Raw genomic sequence first — 20052 nt, 5'->3', positions numbered from 1 at the left:
CTCCATCTTTCAGTCTACCTCGTCCTCTCTCCGTCTGAATCAGTCACTGGTTATGACGGCGTTCAGAGTCAAGGTGTCTGTTGCTTGTCAACACCAGGGTTACGTCAGTCAAAGTGATGCACCGAGCAGCCGTTCTGCCTGCACAAACACGCCAGACACTACTCACTCATACGCGTGCGGGGTGTACGTAGCGCGGTGACACAAGAAATGCTCAGGTGTATATTGACTGTGACAGTTAGCGATGACTTGCCTTCCTCAGAGAAGATGACAAACCCAGAACGCTTTGACTTCCCAGGGAATGACAAGAAGTTACAGTCGTTGGAAACGAGCTGGTGTGTGACTGATATAATGGCTGCTCGCCTGCTAAAGATAACATCTCTGAAAGCCTGGCTTGTCACGAGTTGAGCTGATTTCAAGAGCGTTATACTTCGTTTTAAAACAATCCATCCTTTATGCCAGTTAATTTCTATTAAGCTTCAACCTTTTTAGATTATCTCAGCATGTTTTGGCCAAAGGAGAAGAAGAGGGTCCTGGACATGAGGCCAGGCAGTTATGGGGTAAAACATAATATTCACTCTCACATAATAAAACCTACCACAGTGGTCGTTTGAGACAACATTAAATGATATGTCTAAAAGCAAAGTCAAGATACTGATCAATGTTTTCAGCAGCTTTGATCACTTCAATAAATAACAGAAAAAAAACAAGTTTCAATTGGCCCAATTCGGCACCTGAGCAGACTCCATCAGTGGGAGGCTGTGGAGCAGAGAGAACAGTGATATGGACTTTCTGTAGTGAGACTCTTGCCGGGCCTTGGTGTTGCAGGTTGGAGGTTAAAGCATGCAACCATTGTTGCAAGTCTTCCCCCGTCTTTCTCTATCATAATTTACTGTCCTTACTCTACTGTATCTTTCTGATAAAGGCATACAAGTACAAATTACTCCATCAAAAAAAAAAGTTATTTGATGGAGTAGCAGAAATTGGAAAAACAGAAGCTCACTCATTTAAAAAACAAACAGAAGAAACTCCCTCAATATCACCTTGCGGGCCAAAATGTGTGCCGGGCTGAAATTTCACCAATACATTTTGATATTCACTGATAAAATAAAATTCATTTATTAATATTTATGTTGTATCTTTTACAAAAGGAGAGCAGCTGAGAGAATTCTGTTGAAGAGCAAATTTCCATGGACCCACCTGCTCATACTTCTCCAGCTCTGTGTGGTATATTTGTCGGATCTGGGTCAGCTTGGCCCGGTAGTCGGAGTGTTCCGCCGAGTTGTCGGCACCAATGGCGCCCGTGGCCGCTGCGGCAGCGGCTGCGGCTGCCGACCCGCCGCCTTTCTCCGGCCCGGCCACGCCCTCCGCCAGCAGCATGTTGTCCAGTCGCATCAGCTGGGGATCTGGAGGCTCCTCCTCCTGGGCGCCTCGGATACTGAGCACTGTGGAGGACAAGAGGTGACAACGTCAATATAATGGTACCGAACAGCCTAATTTGTGTTTTTAATAGTTCCCTCTTAAGGTGAACCAAGTGACTGAATAACAAGGCAGAGGAATTTTACAGTGTCTGAAATGCAGTAGAATTTTTTTCCTGCTCCAGCCCACCGGAGTGAACTCCCTGAAATATGGCCATCGTTTTAATAGTTCAAGTCTGTGCCATAAAAACCTGCAGCCTCACAGAGGCCTGCAGCTAAGGAAGGCCATAAAACTATCATTTCATCGATTCTGACTATCATTTCACGAGAAAAAATTAACACAGCCTTCAACCACAGTTCATCTTTCATTGCTCTCCTTATGCTCCGACTATGTTTAGTTTCTGGCATTATTTTATATTTATCTGATGGCTTTATTATCTCGTCAGATGTTGCCTACGACGCAAAACAAACTAATGACACAAGTGTGACGCAGGACATTAATGCAAAGATACGTGTCCTAAATAAATCAGTTAAGGTGATTACAGAGTTTGAGCTAAATCAATTAACACTAGACGAAGATGCACAAATTGGAAGTATAATAACTAAAGGTTAAAGGTTCAGAATTCACCATCGCTGGAGTTTGTAATAATTGAGATGAATTATTTTAGCACATTTTAGCACATTAGTAAAACACTGAGTATCAATATCTTTTCTCATCTCAACATCATCATCATCATCATCATCAAAGGCTCACACAATTATCACGACTAAAATCATTTTTTGATAGTGACATAATTGCAATATTTATAGTGAATTATTTCAGAGAAAGCTTTCAGTCCAATTCATCTTTAAGTTTGTGTATTGTACATTTTGTCTCTTTTTTGGCAAATGAATTGCACACAAAACACTACACAATATTAACGCCTGTACTGTGTTGCAGTGTGAAACAGACATGATTTAGAAGGCACTTGATTATTTACACAATGTTATCACATTAGCATGAAATCAATATATCTTATTTAAAATATCACATTTATCATCGTTAGCGGTATAAAGCGACACCCCTGGCTCACAGTCCACCACCACACATGTTGTCCCAGTGCCGTTTTCAGTGTTGTGATCTTAATTTAGCGGGACTAAGGATGTTTTTACAACGGATGCTAAGGTCTGTGTGTACATTTGTTTGGGCATTTGAAAAGAACCACTGAGGCTTCACACATCTACGGTTCATTCTTGCACACATCCTCGCACAAAGATCATTTGAGAGCTGTAAGTGACTCAGGCTCAAATCAAACAAAAACAAACTTTGTACTGCTGACTCTGTTAATAATGCAATTCTAACTATAGTCTGGAGTATGACACACACACAGGTGTTTCACCGTGTTTTTATATGTATGACTGCCCTGCCTCTTCCTGCCACCAGAAGGCTCCCTCGGTAAAGCAGCAGAGTGGCCTGCTTTTCCTCAGAGGTGCTGAAAACAGCCGACCAGGTGCAGCCCTCCATTCCATCCGCTGTCTTCAAGGACAAAGACGAAGCCGCCAGCACATTTTTCATACACAATTTAATCCACGCATCTATCAAAATGTTTCAGGGGGACGATCTAACACTACCTACTGTGTGTCTCTTCCACGGCGACTGTGGACAGTGAGAGTAAATGACAGGCTGTGTGACAGAGCATTAAAGCCATATTGCAGCCACACAGTCTCCGGTCACAGCGACGGCTCTTTTGTAATGAGGATGTAAGGTTGAGTCGCCCTGTGACCTTTCTGGTGAGCAGGGGGTCCAGATGGATTCCTGGGGCAGGTTGGGGAGATTGTCTACCCTCGTCTTCCCCTTTTCACCCCCCCCCCCCCCCCCCCCCCCTCCTTCCTTCCCTTTCTTTTTCTCCTCCAGCAATAACATCATCCATTCCCATCAGCTCCAACACGTGAGCAAGCTCAGCTCAAGAGGCAAATGTCAATGGCTATCAGACGGCTGGAAAAGGTCAGGAGTTCAGATGGGGAGCAGATGCATACGTGTGTGTGTGGGGGGTGGGCGCCTGTGCACGTGTGCAGGTAGATGAATATGTGGATATTTTTCATGTGAATCACACCAGCGGGAAATTATAACACTCGCCAATTTGATTCTGACAAAATAGTGGCACATCCCAACCAGAGGGGGAATCTAATGAGCCTAAGAGTGATTTATTCATTCCCTCCAAGTCCCCGAGTGCACAACTAAAAGCATGAAATGGATTAAATAAATACAATTAATAAGGAAAATCAAACAATTCACTGTGCTGTGGCATAATTACCCTAACCACAGCCATCAGCTTTATTTATTTCTGTTCAGTAATAGCAATGAAATCGATTAGACCTCAATGCCAGTCAGGGTGCTTGTTGTGAACTCTGCAACCGTGGACTATACATTAACATAATCACCTGACAGAGGGAATTGCCCTCTATTACAATACATCACATGCTCCCAACACTTCAACACCAAAAACCTTTTATACACACTTACTAGTCTATTGTAGCAACGAAGCTATGGGGTCTGTTCTGCTCTGCGATTCTCTTATTCCATGGACAGTCACAGATTAGTATCTATAAAAGGAAGATCGCCATCATCTCATCTTGATCATTACCGACAGACTTAATTGAACAATGAGAGGACACAATTCCCCTCTCTGTCGCTTCCTACCCTCTCTCCTTCCTCCTCGCTTCTTTCCTCCCCTTTGTGCACACTCTGGTATAATTCCTTCCTTGGGATGTGAGGCACTAAACCCAAAAAGGCAGGGCATAAAAAATGAATACGCATCATAAACAATTCTCGAGCCGTTTCCTGAATAATAAATGCGACTCTAAGAATAAGCCTTTGTTTTGGTTATTGACAAAATTAATTTCTGCTGTTTTACTTCCTTAAGAGCTGGCTCATGCCCGTCGCCAAACTGCCTGCTGTTTGCAGACAACTGCAGTGTAAATAAACATGACGATTAAGCCACCCACTCATACAGGGAGAATAGAGGTGCACACATACATACACACATGCACACACACACACACACACACACACACACACACACAGGAAAAATACACAGCCATGCACATTGGCAGACTACCCTGAGCACCCAGCCTGGCGCCCTGCGAGTGTGTTTAAATGAAAGCATGTTTAATTAATGATGTTGAAGTATTCTGTCACAATTAGGAAGATTTACGGTCAAACAAGGCAGCAGTGATGTCCCTGATAGCCGTGATGTAAGTTTACCCTTCTTGCCTCTGACTGGCAGCTAGCAGCCAACTATGGACTGGATCCATTTCCCATCAATACAGTAATGCAATACACTCCGCAGCACTGTGGTGTATATATATACGTGTGTTCGTGTGTGTGTGTGTGTGTGTGTGTGTCCTAGCTCTTTTCCATATCACATGACCCAAGAGGGAGCCAGGCAGTGGCTGTTCTGTCTATCGATCGTGTGGGCACACGTCATCTAGGGTTTCAGCAGTTAATAAATCAGGCCTGCTCTTGACACAACCATGGGTGTGTGTGTGTGTGTGTGTGTGTGTGTGTGGGCCTGTCACAGACCAGTCAGCAGGAGTGAAGGCGACAGCCACATGATAATGTAACATCACCACCATTCATCCCTGCCACATAGCATTCTGAGACAAAACAACAACAACCAGGAACCTGAAAAAAAGCAGCGTGATTTACAGCAGACATGACAAGTATCACAAATACAAATCCTCCCCTCCCTGCTCCTTCAAGGAGTTCAGCATCCTGCCCTCGTCTGTATTTGATACAAGCCCAATAAAGCAGTCTTCATAAGACCCAGCACCGCTCCACATTTCACACTGACCCACACTGCAGGGGTAAACTACCGCACTGTAAACAATGCTATTATCATTACTGGAAACACGAGGAAGAAGGGATTATATACAATTTACAGAATATGAGGATATTTCTACTGAACTGTGTCGTGGCTTTAATATAGAAAGCACAATCATAAAAAAATGCTTATTGCTAATAAAAGTCCAAGCCATGAAAAAACCAATGCAAAATTCCAAAAGGTGGGTTATTGAAAATAGTCTTAAAATAGCTTACACTATATTTGCACTTGACTGTAGCTGAAAGCCAAATCTGTGGTGTGGCCTGAAACCGTCTATGTCCCCAGATATTGAGACGCATTTAAAGGGCTCCTCAAGACATGGTGCCTACGCTACCCACAGCACTACTCGACCACCAGCAGTTCAGTAAGAGGCTCGGGTGTCTTATGCTAAAGGACAAACATCATCAGCTGATTAAAACTGTCTTCCTTACCAAGAACTGTCAGTTGTTGATAAGTAATGTTTGGCATTTTTCCTTCAAAAATAATTCATCGATTAAAAACGAGCAATTTCGTCTCTAAACAGGCGTATGAATCTTTCAACCTCAGATCTCTGTGCTTGACTGTTTTCAGAGTTCAGAGCTGTGGACTTAACAGTATTTTGGTTGATACAAAAAAAAGGTTCTGAGGTTTAAAACCCAGTCTTACCCAGCACTGTGCCATATTTAATGCTGACCCACGCAGTAGAGGCAAACTACACTGCTAAACAATGCTATTACCATTACTGAGAACACGAAATGAGCATTATATGTTGCATTATATCCAATTTACTGTATATATGGTAATTTCTACTGAATTGAATCTGGGCTTTAATAAAGAAAGCTCAATAATTATGAAATTGCTAATCATAGCTCACAAAAAAATCAACGCCATGAACTCTATAATTAGATTTTCAACATTGTGTTGTTTAAATTGTCTTAAAATGTTCTGTGCTGTAAGCAGAAAGCAAGATTTGTGGTCTATCTCATGAACTCACGGGAAACTTTCTCAGGCCCAAAATGTTCTCTCCATCACCACATAATGGGAAGCTGTACAGCCTCAGTACACAAGGGCATAGTCATAAAGTACCTCTAAAATAGCTTTATGTTTTATCAGCCATCTCAAGTATCATGTGCAGAAAGGGGGCAGAGCTGGAGTGTTGTATCTGACACTGGGCGGGGGGATGGGGGAGACCAAGGACAAGGAAAATCACCAAAGAAACACTGGAGGGACAGGCAGAGACGAGGAGATGTGGATCGTACCGCCAAGGAGGGAAGAGAGTGATGGAAGGAGAATGAAAGGCGAAAAATAGAAATGGAATAGGAAAGCGAGGTGTCAATTAAAAAAATGAACCCAAGTGCATTTGGGAGGTGACAGCTGGTGGGAGACGAGCTGACAGGCGTCACATTAGGCGGATTTGGTGGCCGCTCCCCTCATCCCCTCCTTTTTTTTTTTCCTCCTCTCCCTCTGTCTCTCTGTCGCTCTCTGGCTTTCTCCACTGGCGATCGGTAGTTTCTCATGCGGCAGTAGTGGCGGCGGCGGCAAGCGAGGCAAGAACTCAGCTTGGTGTTTTTCAGAACAAGTTCCCCCTGCAGCTACTCCTAATAACGGTAATTATCGTCATCTTCGGAGGCTTAAGCAGGCCAGTTTGAGGCCTGGGGGGCTGGCCTGATAATGAGGCAGCCAGCGCTAGAGGAGAAGACCATTCAGAGCACCGCCCTGCCACCAAATGCAGAGCACTCCCATTTAAAACCCTTCATTAAAATAATTCATTATTCAAAATAGACAATACATTAGCCCCCCGGCTGTCGGTCTTTCTTAAGGTGTCCTAAAATATATATCTTCTTGACTGAATCAAACTCATGCTCAGGCCATGCAGCTCCAGGCTTCACTGGCTGAATAGCTGAGGAGAAGTCACAAGCTTGTGGAGCTGCACAGTCAGCCGGCGAGCAGAGACACAAAGACGTCTCTGTGAGGAGAGGACCATGCTCTGGAACACACAAAGTAAACAAATGACTGATCACACCAACTTCTGGAGGAAGTTTGGGAAGGGCTTTGTGTCTCACTGTAAATAGAGGGGTATCTCTGTCAGTCAGTCAGTCAGCCTGTCTGTCTGTCTGTCTGTCTTTCAAATTCCCTTACAACTACTCATCCGATCGACTTCAAACTCGGCAGGTGTATTGCTGACTGTTAGAAATCCTCGGACATAGAAAACGCCGACAAGCGCCGCAAATAATTGCTTTGGGAGACTGTATAGATCCCACCGCTCCACTACCTACAGGCACATTTTGAACAGGCACTCCACTAGTAGCTTTAATTTGTTGAGATGTCTTGCATTAGGCATTATTCACCTTTGTTTGGCAGTAGTGGGCAGGTGGTCGGAAGGTCCTCGGAATTTGAACTTGGGACGTGCAACTTTCTTAAGCAGCCAATATTCCTCAACAGAACAGCTTACTGGAGTTTACATACAATTGCAGACTATTTTAAAGAGACTTCTTTAATATATCAAATCCGTTCCACAAATAACTGCCAGCCTCTGATCAAATAACAACGAGCGTTGTGAGGCTGTTCCAGGCAACAGTTGCTGAAGAGGTGACGTTGTGCAGAGCCTTCGGAGCCAGGAGGAGATGGTCCGTGACAGTTAGCGTCCTGCCCCTACTGTTAACCTACAAGCCCTCCCCACGCACCAGGACAAGACATGAAACAAGAGGTCCAGTAACACAATCCTCCTCAAGTCCCCCCGGTGTGTATTCCTGTTCATGGCACATTTCATAAGGCTCCGCTCTTTGACTGGTGATGAGTTTATGCGAAGGTAATTAACAGTAATTAATCCTTAATTACAGCAATTAGCAGAGTCGCAGTAAATTAAGCCACATCTGGAGTCGCGGAGTAGGGCCCCGACAAGTAGCGGTGGGTTTTTTGACAAGGGGGGGACATGCGAGAGACCGCGTGACCATTATTGCTTGGGTCTACCTGGGATGTCCAGGTTGCTATCCCTGCTCCATGCGGTCTGCAGGGACCTGTGATACACTGTGCGATCTCAGAGGTTGGTGACGGGGCAGGGTCGGATGAGCACAGATGCCTGAGAGAGAGGACATTGGTTCCTGAACAGAATTGTTTCATCTGAGGGAGAAAGAGTCCCTTAAGCTACCACGCAAGGACACCCACCATATGGCCACTCTTAGACAACAGTGCCTGCGGTTCTGCTTCGCCGTGCTCGGCTTTACTTGACAACATGTGAACATGCATTTTACAAAGCGCCGCTATAAGGAGAACCTGGCTTGTTGTTTGCCTCTCCGGAAGAACAAACAGACACCCACTATTTACAGGGTAAAACCAAGAGAACAGAGACACAGAGACGCTGCTGGTACACGGTTATTATCCTCAGTTCAGTCTGTAATAGCCTCTACGATACTCTACCTTTAAAAGTGCTTACTTAGATCATCCCATGATGCAGTTCGTCTCTCCTGGGACCAATATCTTCCATGATGACAATGCTCCTCTTCATAAAACACAAGTGGTCACTTTGAATGGCATGATAATAATGTTAGCCGTATGCCAGTGCCTCTTCTAAAAATAGACATGATCCCACTGTCTTCTTCTATATTTAGATACAATGTAAACTGAGCATCTAATGTATTTACAGTGTCTCGGGTCAGGGGAGTGTTACGTCAGAAAGTTAATATGGCACATACGAGGATCCAGGTGATCAACATGAATGGACTGGTGCAGTAAACTGATCCTGAAATGGTTTTATGGGTTAAATTGTTGTCAGACTTTCAATCTTCTCTCTAAGTTTTTACACAGCAGAAGCCCTGCAGCTCTCCACAAGTTCAGATCACACTCTCACAAGACAACAAAGGACACTTGTGTTGTCCCATGACAAACCATGGCAAAACTAAAACCATCAGAACATCGTCAATGTGGCGGGTCTTGAGAATGAAATTACAGGGCTATAAGAGGGCTGGAAATACTGACTACTTTGATTATTGATCAAGGGCTGCATCTCTCTGGTTCCTCCACTATCTAGCTGCGTATTTATCCTTCAATTGGTTCATTGTTAAAATGAAAAATAGAATGAAAATAGAAGTTTAGCTTCATATGTGAAAGTATCAAATCCTCTGGGAAATTGGAATCAGCGAATATTGCACACTTTTTCCTTAACAAATTACCCGAAAAAAAAATGATGAATCTCATACTAAAATAGTAGCAGATTAATTTTATTCCATCATCTCTGTGATTAATTGATTAATAATTTCAGCTCCAGTTGAGTCTCAGAATGCGTGAAAATAGAGAAAACGGGAGACGAGATTTCTCAGGGCAAAGGACGCCTGCAAATTGCATGTTTTGTCCGTACAACATTCGCAAAACCCGTAGATATTAAGTTCTTAATTATACAAGCAACAAATACTGCATTGAAGTAAGTGATTCACTAGTCATTTAAGCACAAGTCAACCTCAGCACAGAGATGCAGTGTCGAATCTGGCAGGTGGTCCGATGTCATCCAAATGTTTGATAGGCATCAAGGTGCTATTAATATTGTAACACATGGAGAGATTTGCTCCAGCAAGACATTTACAGTAGTCTCTCCCTGCATTTATCAGGGAGCCTCTCATCAAGGCACAATAAGTCAAACCGACTTTGTTTTGCTGTGTGTGCACTTTGTTTGGGCGCTGTCATAGCTATGGAAATCCCTGGGAGGTTTACTGTTTTGCCAGGAGTGGTGTTCAAAAGACTGGTGATGCTCGGTCGGCCCCCTCGCTGTCAGGAGAGAAAAACAGTGTGAGGGATCACTGTCCACTAGAGTGAGGGCGCAGCTGCGTTTCACACAGAGATATTTCTTTTCATATCTTTGTTAACATCCACTTACAACCTGCTTGTTCTACCAGACAAGTGATGGAAGTTTGTTTTGGATTTTTTTCTTCTTCCAAAAAACAGTGCCAGAATTATTTGCTTAAACAAAACGGAGAACATGAAAGACAAATGAAGGTACTTTTTTTTGTATGCCTGACACCACACCAGACACTACCAGTTCAGTCCTAATGCACAAATGATGCAAATAATATTGACTAATGACTAATGTTGAGAATCTGCGGCTTCTTACTCATCGAGGGCAAGAGCAAAAAAAAAAAGAGATGTGAGATGTGAGTTTGTGCCGATGCTGTAACAATGTGTGTGTGTGTGTGTGTGTGTGTGTGTGTGTGCGTGTGTGTGTGCGTGCGTGCGTGTGTGTGCGTGTGTCAGTGTTGCAGAGGGTCAATTTGGGACAAAGGTTTAGCAGTAACAATGAATATTACGATGCAATGCCTGTAGGCAGAGAGAGAGAGAGAGAGAGAGAGAGAGAGACAGGCAGTGTGTTTACAGCAGACGTAGTGGTCCAGGCAGTCTAAGTGGCCTGGCTGGCAGGACATCCACACCACTAGCGTCTAAGGCCCATAGTCATTAATCACCAGCCTGTGGAATTGTCCCAGTATACTGGGTCAGAGGGAGCTCCCGCTGTCAGTCAGCACCGAGATGTGAAGTGGGACTGTGAGCGGGGGAGTGGGCTTTTGATGAGAATGTGTCACTTTGCCTCCAGCTACAAAATGCATATAGCACTGAGGAATTAATGCATTAACGCAACCACCGGCGTGCAAGCGCTAGACGTCATTTACATGAAAAGCATATCGAGTCATCCATTGGGAATGAAAGCAAACATTTTCTGCCCTAAAAGCCGAGGCTTGATTCTAAAAAATAAAGACAACAATGCTCTCTGGAGAACGAGCAAAACCAGTGTGAAGCGCAGACAGCCCCGTGGCATCAGCGGCGTGTGACAGAAACACGAATGTCCCATTCAAATGAGAGACACGTGTATGACATGGGTCTACTGAATGCATTTTGACCCAGTTTTTCTTTCGCGCTGTTGTCACAGGTTCGTACATTGACGGCAATGTTCACAAACGGCTCAGTCTGCAGTCGAAGCTCTATTGACTTCACCAGTCAGTCGGTTCTAAAAGGACAGTGGGTTTAACCTGGGTCACTGTCAGTCTGAAAGGGCAATATGGGAACTGTGCTCCGCTGAAGCACTCTACAAATCGTGGAACAGGGAAGTCGGAGAACAAGGCCGCTGAAACAGCCCAAACTCATGAGAAACGCAGCTGTGCAGGACGTTGTTTTTGTTTTTTAAATCCTGGGATTCTTCTAGCCTCGGACCCAGATGCATTCTGGGAGCTCATTTCGATTGCTCTGCCAGTATTGGTCTGACTGCGCCAGGCTAGGATACTTCCATCTCTCTGCTCTTCTGCAGCTTGTGGACGTGTTTTTTTGTCCAACAACGAGGGCCTCTGCCCATTTCTACCAAAGGACATGCAGCATTCGCATTGATGCTGTGGTCATCACCGCCAAAATAGCTAAGTGTTCTTTATAAAAAGGAATCAATGAATTAAAAAGTCAATGAAATGTAAAACCTCAAATAAAATCAAACCACAGCATCAAGTGGAGTCACTTTAAATGTACTAGTGTATATACTGTACGTTTAAATCACTGTCTCTCTCTATAGAAACTAGATCAGTGAGTGCCGTCACAATAACCATTATTTTTTCCGTAACATTGCACACTGATGTGAATACAGAATTACACACTATGGCACTCAGGAGAGCGCATATACCTCCACCAAGGCCAAACAGTCCTGCGCGTCTGTCTCACTCTTACAATAGAAAAACAAAAGGAAAAAGGAAGTAGTCTGATTATCTCCACCACATTGTGCAAAGATGTCAACACCTTAAAAAAGTTTATTTTTTAAGAAGAAGGACTGGTAAAGTTAGAGCCACGGTCTGTAGCTCAACACCCAACAGTCAGACAGCTGTAACCATGGACACAGCGTCAAACATTCTTTCAGGATCCCATTCAGATCCTTCAAAAACGGGTTCAACCAGCAAAGCACAAAACTAACGACGGAGCTGTTGTGACAAAAAGGATCAAACTCCACAAATTTCTATATGTTATCTTATTTTTTTCTATTTTGTGGCATTTATATGTCAGTGTACAGAGACAGGAAACAAAGAGGGATATGACATATGACAGGGATATGACGCAGCTGGGATCATCAAACCATGGCCCTGAACCATTAGGCCACTGGTCATTCAATTTATTAAATATCTCTCGCATCTCATCACACTAATTATCTTAAGTGAAGGAAAGTTGGGGAAAAAACAGGACAATATTTTTGTGCAGTACAGAAGCACAAAGTTACAGCTCCAAGGCAAACTCGCATTAAATGGAACTTTACTTGAATGTCATAATCTCTTTCAAAAACCGAAACACTGAAACTCTGAACCAAAATATCAAAAAATAATAATAAATTAATAAATGGTTCCAATAAAGGAATCAGTAGTGTGGCAGAGGTTTGGCTAGGCACAGGCAGAAATGATCTATTAACATTTTCAGGCATCAGTTGGCATTTGTGAAATAAGACACATCTATTAAACCACCAGAGCAGCTGAACACAAAGGAAAGAGGTGACTGAGGCGATCACATTCTATCTAGTTGAGGATATGGTGCCGATCAGCGCTGTGAACAATGTGGGATTAAGGACAGTAATGCAGTGCATGACTGTTTTAAAAGCAGTGTTGTTAATGCATTATCGTGGTTTAAATGGTGGAAGCGCACTGGTTGGTTCCAGTCTGGATATTCCCGACAGTACATGTCAAAATTGGGAAAAAAAAGATCTCTGATCAGATGGCGGATCGTCATTTGTGCGTTAAAAAGATTGTGATATGATTTTTGTTGGGGATTGATTGCCCATACTGGTTTGTGGCTGATACACGTGACTTCCGTTCCTCGTTTATGTGTTTCTTCATTACATGCTGTTGACTTTAGAGCCAGAACTTATAACCTTTTTTTTCTTCTTCTGTTGTTTGTGAAGTAAAAGATATCAGATTCCTTTTTTTTTTCTGTTTTCCACCGGAGTCACGTGTTCCTCAGCCTCAATTTTCATTTCATCACATGGAAGCACGTTACACAGTCAAATATTGAATCAGTCCAAATATTTTGTTTCACACTTGTGTTTAAAAAAAAAATTGCCCTGATTAAACAATTTTTCATACTGAGGAGACAATGAACTTATACTTTACACATTACTGTTTTACTGCTCCATGGTATTTCTGTACTATATAAAGAGTAAATTAATTGAATCTAATAGTATATTGTGCTTCTCCACTTGTCCGGATCGAGCTGCAGCTCCACGGCCGCTCCTCCCTCCGGGCCCCCTGGGTAAGACAGCAGTCGTGTTCTGGCGGTCAGCCTCTATACACCTGCATCCCCAGCTGGACCTCTAATCCCCCCCGCCCCCCCCCTCCTCCCTCTCTACCCCCCCTGCTTTACAATGCTCTACTCCCAGCTGCCCGGGCTATTTATAGGCCCTGTTTCATTTCCACACCTGCAGGGAGGCAAGAGTTGTCACACTGGACCCACTGAGCCTCTCTGGAATACTGCATGGGAATGAAAATGCACCTTGCTGATGCAGGAACTTATTCTTGTCACTCAATCCCCGCGGACCCGCGTGATACTGTTCTTGTTGTGGATGTGCAGTGCGGCATGTGCTGCAAAGCTAACGCATGAAAAGGAATCTGGGGGAATGTGTGAGGTGTATTGACATGGATTACACTTTTTGATTAACCACGGACACACACACACACACACACACACACACACACACACAGGCGCATACCAGCTGGATATTTTGCATTGCCTCACAATAGTTCGCGAGAACATTATTCCCTATTATGAACTTTTTAAACTAGAACCAGAGAGGTAATGCTAAGTAAGTGCAACAACACATAAAAGTTCCCATTTTCCTCCCACATTTTTCCGCTTTCTTCCTGTCATGCTTTTCTCTCTGGATTTAGTGGGCTGAGGATCCAGTCAGCGGATTACATTATCAGTCTGACCTAGTTGCCAGCTATCTCCTGAGACCTGAGGAGCCAGGCTTTCTGCACAGCCTTCCGCTGCTACAACACGCACACTGTGTAACTTTAATTTATCAGGGGGAAGAGGAGGGAGAAATGTGACAGGTTGACAGTTCTCTTTGCCTGCCACTCCGAGCACTCCCTCTCCCCGCAGTGTGCCGGTTAAGGGTCCTCACTATAGAACAGTGCATTACCGAGAGTGACTTTTATTCAGCGTGCTGGAAACTCATCAGCAAAGGTTGGTACCGTCTTATTAACGTGAACATTTAAGGCAAGAATCGCAGAGAATTATGTGATTCAGCAAGCAGCTGAATATCAGTAGTCCCCCGCTCTGATTCGCTAAAAGAGCAAAGGAAGTGTTGTTCATATTCATACAAATCTCATCGCTAGTGATGGAAGAAGTATTACGATCATTGACATAACTATGAGTAGTAGTCCCTCATTCAACATTTTTAGGTTATTAATAAAACATTTCTTAAGGCCCCTGTTAGTGTTATTATATCAATTATTGATTATTTATTATTGAGGCACTACCATATAAACCATCCTTAAATGTTGACGTTGGTCAAGATGGAGCTTCTTAATATTGTTGGGTAATTTAATCAATGACATTTCATCATATCTTTTTAATCTGAAACATAAATTGAGCTTTAAAATATATAATAGTAGATATAAAAGTGTTAGTATCCATCTGAATTTCCATCTGAAATTTTGTGGCCAATAAGAATAAAGAAGCATAAAAATGTTTTGTACCTTTCCACCACTGGTCATGTCACAGGATTTTTTTTTTTCATAATTTCTAAAGAATATGTCCCCTATCGTAAACTACACAGCCCGTTCAATTAATTTCATAAAATCAATCATGTAGCAATTAATAAAGGAAAAGCATAATTTAGGCATTCAAAAGGAACAGTTTTGAGCTGGTATTCGAAAAAGCACAAAGGACTTAAAATCACAAAGCAGTTTGCAGGAGCAGAATTAAAGTAATGACACACTCAGCCATGTGAAAGGCAGTACAGTGGCAATACACTCCGAGAACAAAAGCCTGAACTAATCAGCCAACAGATTAAAAAAATGAAAATGGAGTTTGCAACAGCGAGAGCGCTGGCGTCCGGAAAGAGGAAAGAAAAGGTGTCTAAGTGTAGCACTGATTCTGTACAACTGGAGAAAATAGAACCATGAAAGAGGAGCGAAGACTATATCCGCTAGAGGAAACATTATTTTTGTTCCGGGTGGAGTGTGTGGTGATAGATGATCAGCCAAAATAGCAAAACAAGGCGGAATAATTTTCCACCTGCTAACATTCACAATCCCACCTATCTTTAATCTGACAGTTTAGGTTAAACATCAACATGTCGCACAGTGTTCAAGCTGAGCGGAGAGCGGATACATTTAAATGGGAGATATAGGTGAATACTTAAGTCTTTCTGGGTCATGACTGTTGGAGGAAAAAAATAGCCAATATGAAGAGAATTTAGGGAGGCGGCGGGAGGCAGGGGGTGAGGAGGGATGTGCTGCTGCCAGATTAGGCTACAGCCTGTGCCAAGGTTATAAACAGGCTGTTATCAGGCTTCCAAACAGAATAATCCTCCCTGTATCAGCGCCCAAACATATGGGGCCACACAAAGCAGCAGCAGCCCCTGACAGACACCCCCTTTTAATTACACAGAGGAGGGGGGCAGGACCTTTCTCCCCATGCCTTTTCCTTTTCTGCATTAGTTTCTCTGTGTCTGGCTGTCGAGGAAATGCATTTATTTTTTCAAGGAGACAAATAAAGCTTGAAGACGAGTCTTAGCCCCCTTGTATCACGTTCATATTGCAGATATCGTAGATAAGAGACAAAACTACTGCTCAATAAATCTATCAGCTGATTGACAGTAAAAAAAAACCATCATAAATGTTTAAGTTATTTTCAAGCACAAATGGTCAAAATTATTCTATTTCAGCTACAAAATGATGATGATTTGTAGGTTCTCATTGTTTTATGTGCGGGTAAATAGAATATCTTTGGGTTTTAGACAGTTTTTCAGACAAAAATATAACATTTGAATATGTAAGTTTGGGCTTTAGGAAAGGGTGATGTGTATTTATCACAATTTCCAAATATTTTATAGACTAAAATATTAAATATCCAACAAATTGACCAATAATGAAATTAACCACTGGATCCTTACATTCTGGGTTTTGGACTGATGATACAAATAAAATAAAAAACATGGCCATTTTCAAAAAATTTTAACTAAACAATCTGCTGATATATACTTTTGATTATGAAGTAATAAAAAAAAATGGTCCACAGCAGCCACACTTTTAATCTCAGGGTGTCATGATGCAAAACATCCAACACTGACAGCATATTCTATTTACTAAGAAATTATGATGGGCACTCTTCACAGTTTCTGCACAATCTACTGACAAATTGGAAAGGTACGAAAATTTATCAATAATGAAAATTATGTCAAACTGCGGCTATTTTAGATAAAAAATAAAACTGCAATACAAAATATTAAATTTTAGATTATTTGTTAAAAACATTATTTCTGTTCGATATTATTTGATCAAACGAAACCATGTCAATCTGTTCAACTCAACTCTACTGTTGGGGGACTCTCTTCCCATCTGAAAGAAATAAATTCCTCAATCTTTTATATACTGCCTACAGATTTTAAAGTCTTGTTCAATAAAGTTTAAATGTCACAGAGGTGTAATAACAGGGATCATATAAACGCTGGGCTTGGAAAAGCTATGCAAAAATGACGCCGTCCCTTTCCGCTCGTGCCATAAAGTTTTATTTGGCGGAATCGGCCAATAAAAGTGGGCTTTGAAGGTTGTCAATGGGGAGTAATTGGTCCATTTTACAGGAGCGATCATATTTCTCGGAAGCTTCTTTTTTTTCTCCATACGCCGTGAATGAGTCTTGACAGCAACACAAGGAGAATCGTCTTGTAAGAGATGTGACTTCCACAACAACCTTCAATGACAACAGAAGGGCACATAAAAGCCGCACGGGAAAAAAAACAGGAAAACCAACACAGAGCAGGGAAACAACAACGCAAGATGAATATGCAGCTCGGGTTGTATATGTGCTGCAAACCCCTCTTTGAGACTTCACATGAACGATGGAGATACACAATAACAGTCCCCGCTTTTGGCAGCAGCAGAGCCCATTTCACAGACCCTCAGACAGCGGAAAGAGTGTCGAGCTTAATGACGTCCAATCTTCTCTGTCACGCCGGGCTGGAGGCTCACCGGGGCAAAAATCGACCGACAGCTCAAAGTGCTGTTAACCGGTTTTGAGGACTCCTCTCTGATGCACAAAGCACACCTTTATTTCAGGTCGCAAAAAGCATGCCATCACTGCCTTTCCCCACAATTAAAGTTTAGACATGCGTGCTCTATATGGAAAGGCAAACACCGATTTTTTCGAAAATACCCATGTACACTTTGGTGTGAAGGTTGAAACGCTGACTTCTCAAAGTAAGTTAATCAATAATGCTTTTGATAAAAAGCTTGCAGATTTCATTTCCCTTCAATGTAACTACGCTGCTGAAAGACATGAATGTCTAATGATTTGTAAACACAGACCACACACGACGATAACCTAAGGAGGTGACCTGAGGGCCGTTTTGTCTACATGCTTTTCAATCTCTCCGTCTGAAGTGAATTTCTCTTTTGATCAACATTTGAGTTTTGAACTATGAAGATATGTGCTGCACTGTGGCTTGTCACACGTAAAATGTACGACTACTGCTGTGATCTTTTTAATTGATCAAAGTCAAAACTTCGCCTTGATGAAACAAACGAGCAGTCGCTTTAAATCACATTAAGATCTCAGGTGTTTTTAATATTTTTTCAAATACAATTTGTGCGCACTAACTGAATTACTCGAGGTAATTATCAGTTGCACAACAGCAAAGGAGAAGTCAAGGAGGTTTGTTTTTGTCATCAGGTCCGAGCTTTCTCTTTGATTTGATTTCACAGCTGGAGATGCATTTGGCGAGGAAATATCAGAGTGCAGCTGTAAGCCAAAGTGTCAGTGTCTATCCATCCCAATAAGAAAGGCCCAAAATAATAATCAAACACTCTCTGCCAACTCCAAAGAAACAACAGACAGACAAACACAATGAGTGTCTCCATATCCATATCCCAGAGTCAGGGTAAAGGGACGGCGCGGTGCGGCACCGCGGCCCCTAATGATCTCTCCTCTGTTTCAGTGGACTGAGAAAAGCCATTACCTCCTGCCACATTACCCTGCCATCCCTCACATGGTGGATGGCCCCTCTCTCCCATGAGCACCTTGCTCCAGTCATGGCTGGCAGTGCTCACCTCTTTACCGCCTCCTCCTCAGCCCTGTCCACCCTCCTCCCTCTGAAACCCCCAGCTCTATACATCACATTTAACACTTTGACACTAACAGTCTATAATGTTTCTATTCTACAAAATCACTCTGCCAAGTCCAGGATCGCAGAGGAGAGTCTGAGGAAAATAAATACCACTCTCAGCCACTGGCAGTAAATTCTAAAGGAAAAAGAAAAGCGCAAAAAGAGCCTCTTATACGCTCTGCCTCTCTGCCCGGCATCAGAGAGGTCCTCTGGCTGCAGTGGATGTGAGGGATGAGTTCAGTCGATCCACATCACGGCGTCTACCGACGGCAACAGCTCACACTCTACGCGGCGGATTGTCCGAGCCGCATGAAGAAGCAATATAACCATATTTCCAGCGTCGTCAACACTCCTTGTGAGCACTTTACAGTTGTACGAAAGAAACATTTCACTGCATTAAATTATTAAAATCAAAAAGTGGCATGAATAAATAAAAACCAGCCTGAATAAGTGATGTGACAAGTCGACTTGAGGCATGACCTTTGAAAGTGTCTCAATGTGTCAGCAGACGAAAAGAGAGGGACATATTTAAAGTACGTGGCAAAAAAAAAAAGGTGGGCAAATTGTAGAAAAAGTGAAGGAGCAGAGAATCTTAGCCATAAGCCATGAATGAAACATGTCAGGAAACATTAGACTACTCAAAAACAAAGACGGAACAATAACCATAGAAAGAGCCCTCATTGCATTACAATTTGTTTCTTTTGTCTCCCTTTTTAATATACGTGTTTACTTGGGCAAAATCCAATCATTTCATTCTCTCGCAGTGTTTTTTCTGGTATATAAACAAACATTTGCTCGACCTCACTGGAGTATTAGCTTTAATGTATCGTCAGCAAGCTTGGCTTTGAGAGGGCATTAATTTCAATTCGCCGATTTAAACACTCCAGTTTGTCGCAATCCTTCATCGCAGTACGCCACCAAGTCAACACACACAATGGGCCTATTTTTCAATCTAATGGCGGAGCTTACTTGCCATTAGTGAAAAGAAAGAAAAAAAAGCCGCTTTTGCCTTAGAACGATCCACTCAAAATGTAACCCTGCATTTCAAAATGAATTTGAATAATTAATTGCGAGTTAAAACAGACATGTGCCCCAAGAAACGGGCTGGGGATGGCAGCTGGGAAATGTATTTTTTTCGCCCCAAGGCCAGAAGATCTCTCATCTTAGAAAGCTGGAAAATCTAGTCTTTGAGGATAGAGTGTGTAATCTCCAGTGGATCTAATGAAACAAAGTAAAAGATAACGCCACATTTCATCACCTCGGAGACAGAGCGTTTCCTCTGGCTTGCCCTTGAGGTGGCAGGAATCCATAATCTGAAGAAATCTGTCTTTTTATGTAGTTGAGGTATCACGAGCCCCTGTTTGACCCAACTCTCAAGACAATTGATTTATGAGCAGATCGGAGACTTGAAGCCAAAATTCTACACCTCTCCCTCAAATGATTTATTTTAAGGGCTTTCTGGGAAGAAAAA

The 20052-nt window shown here is 42.7% G+C and overlaps 1 protein-coding gene across 2 annotated transcripts in view; it reads right to left on the bottom strand.

The window, feature by feature from the left end:
- pbx1a (pre-B-cell leukemia homeobox 1a) overlaps positions 1-20052 on the bottom strand; it is a 45041-nt gene that overhangs the window by 8366 nt on the left and 16623 nt on the right. For both annotated transcript variants that reach the window (XM_035635421.2, XM_047331797.1), the window contains exon 3: positions 1198-1442. In XM_035635421.2, the coding sequence (XP_035491314.1) occupies positions 1198-1442 (245 nt within the window). The remainder of the gene's footprint in view (positions 1-1197; positions 1443-20052) is intronic.

The sequence above is a fragment of the Scophthalmus maximus genome, chromosome 5 (genome assembly GCF_022379125.1).
Source record: "Scophthalmus maximus strain ysfricsl-2021 chromosome 5, ASM2237912v1, whole genome shotgun sequence".
In the NCBI taxonomy this organism is placed as follows: Eukaryota; Metazoa; Chordata; class Actinopteri; order Pleuronectiformes; family Scophthalmidae; genus Scophthalmus; species Scophthalmus maximus.
This window is presented reverse-complemented; position numbering and strand designations above follow the sequence as displayed.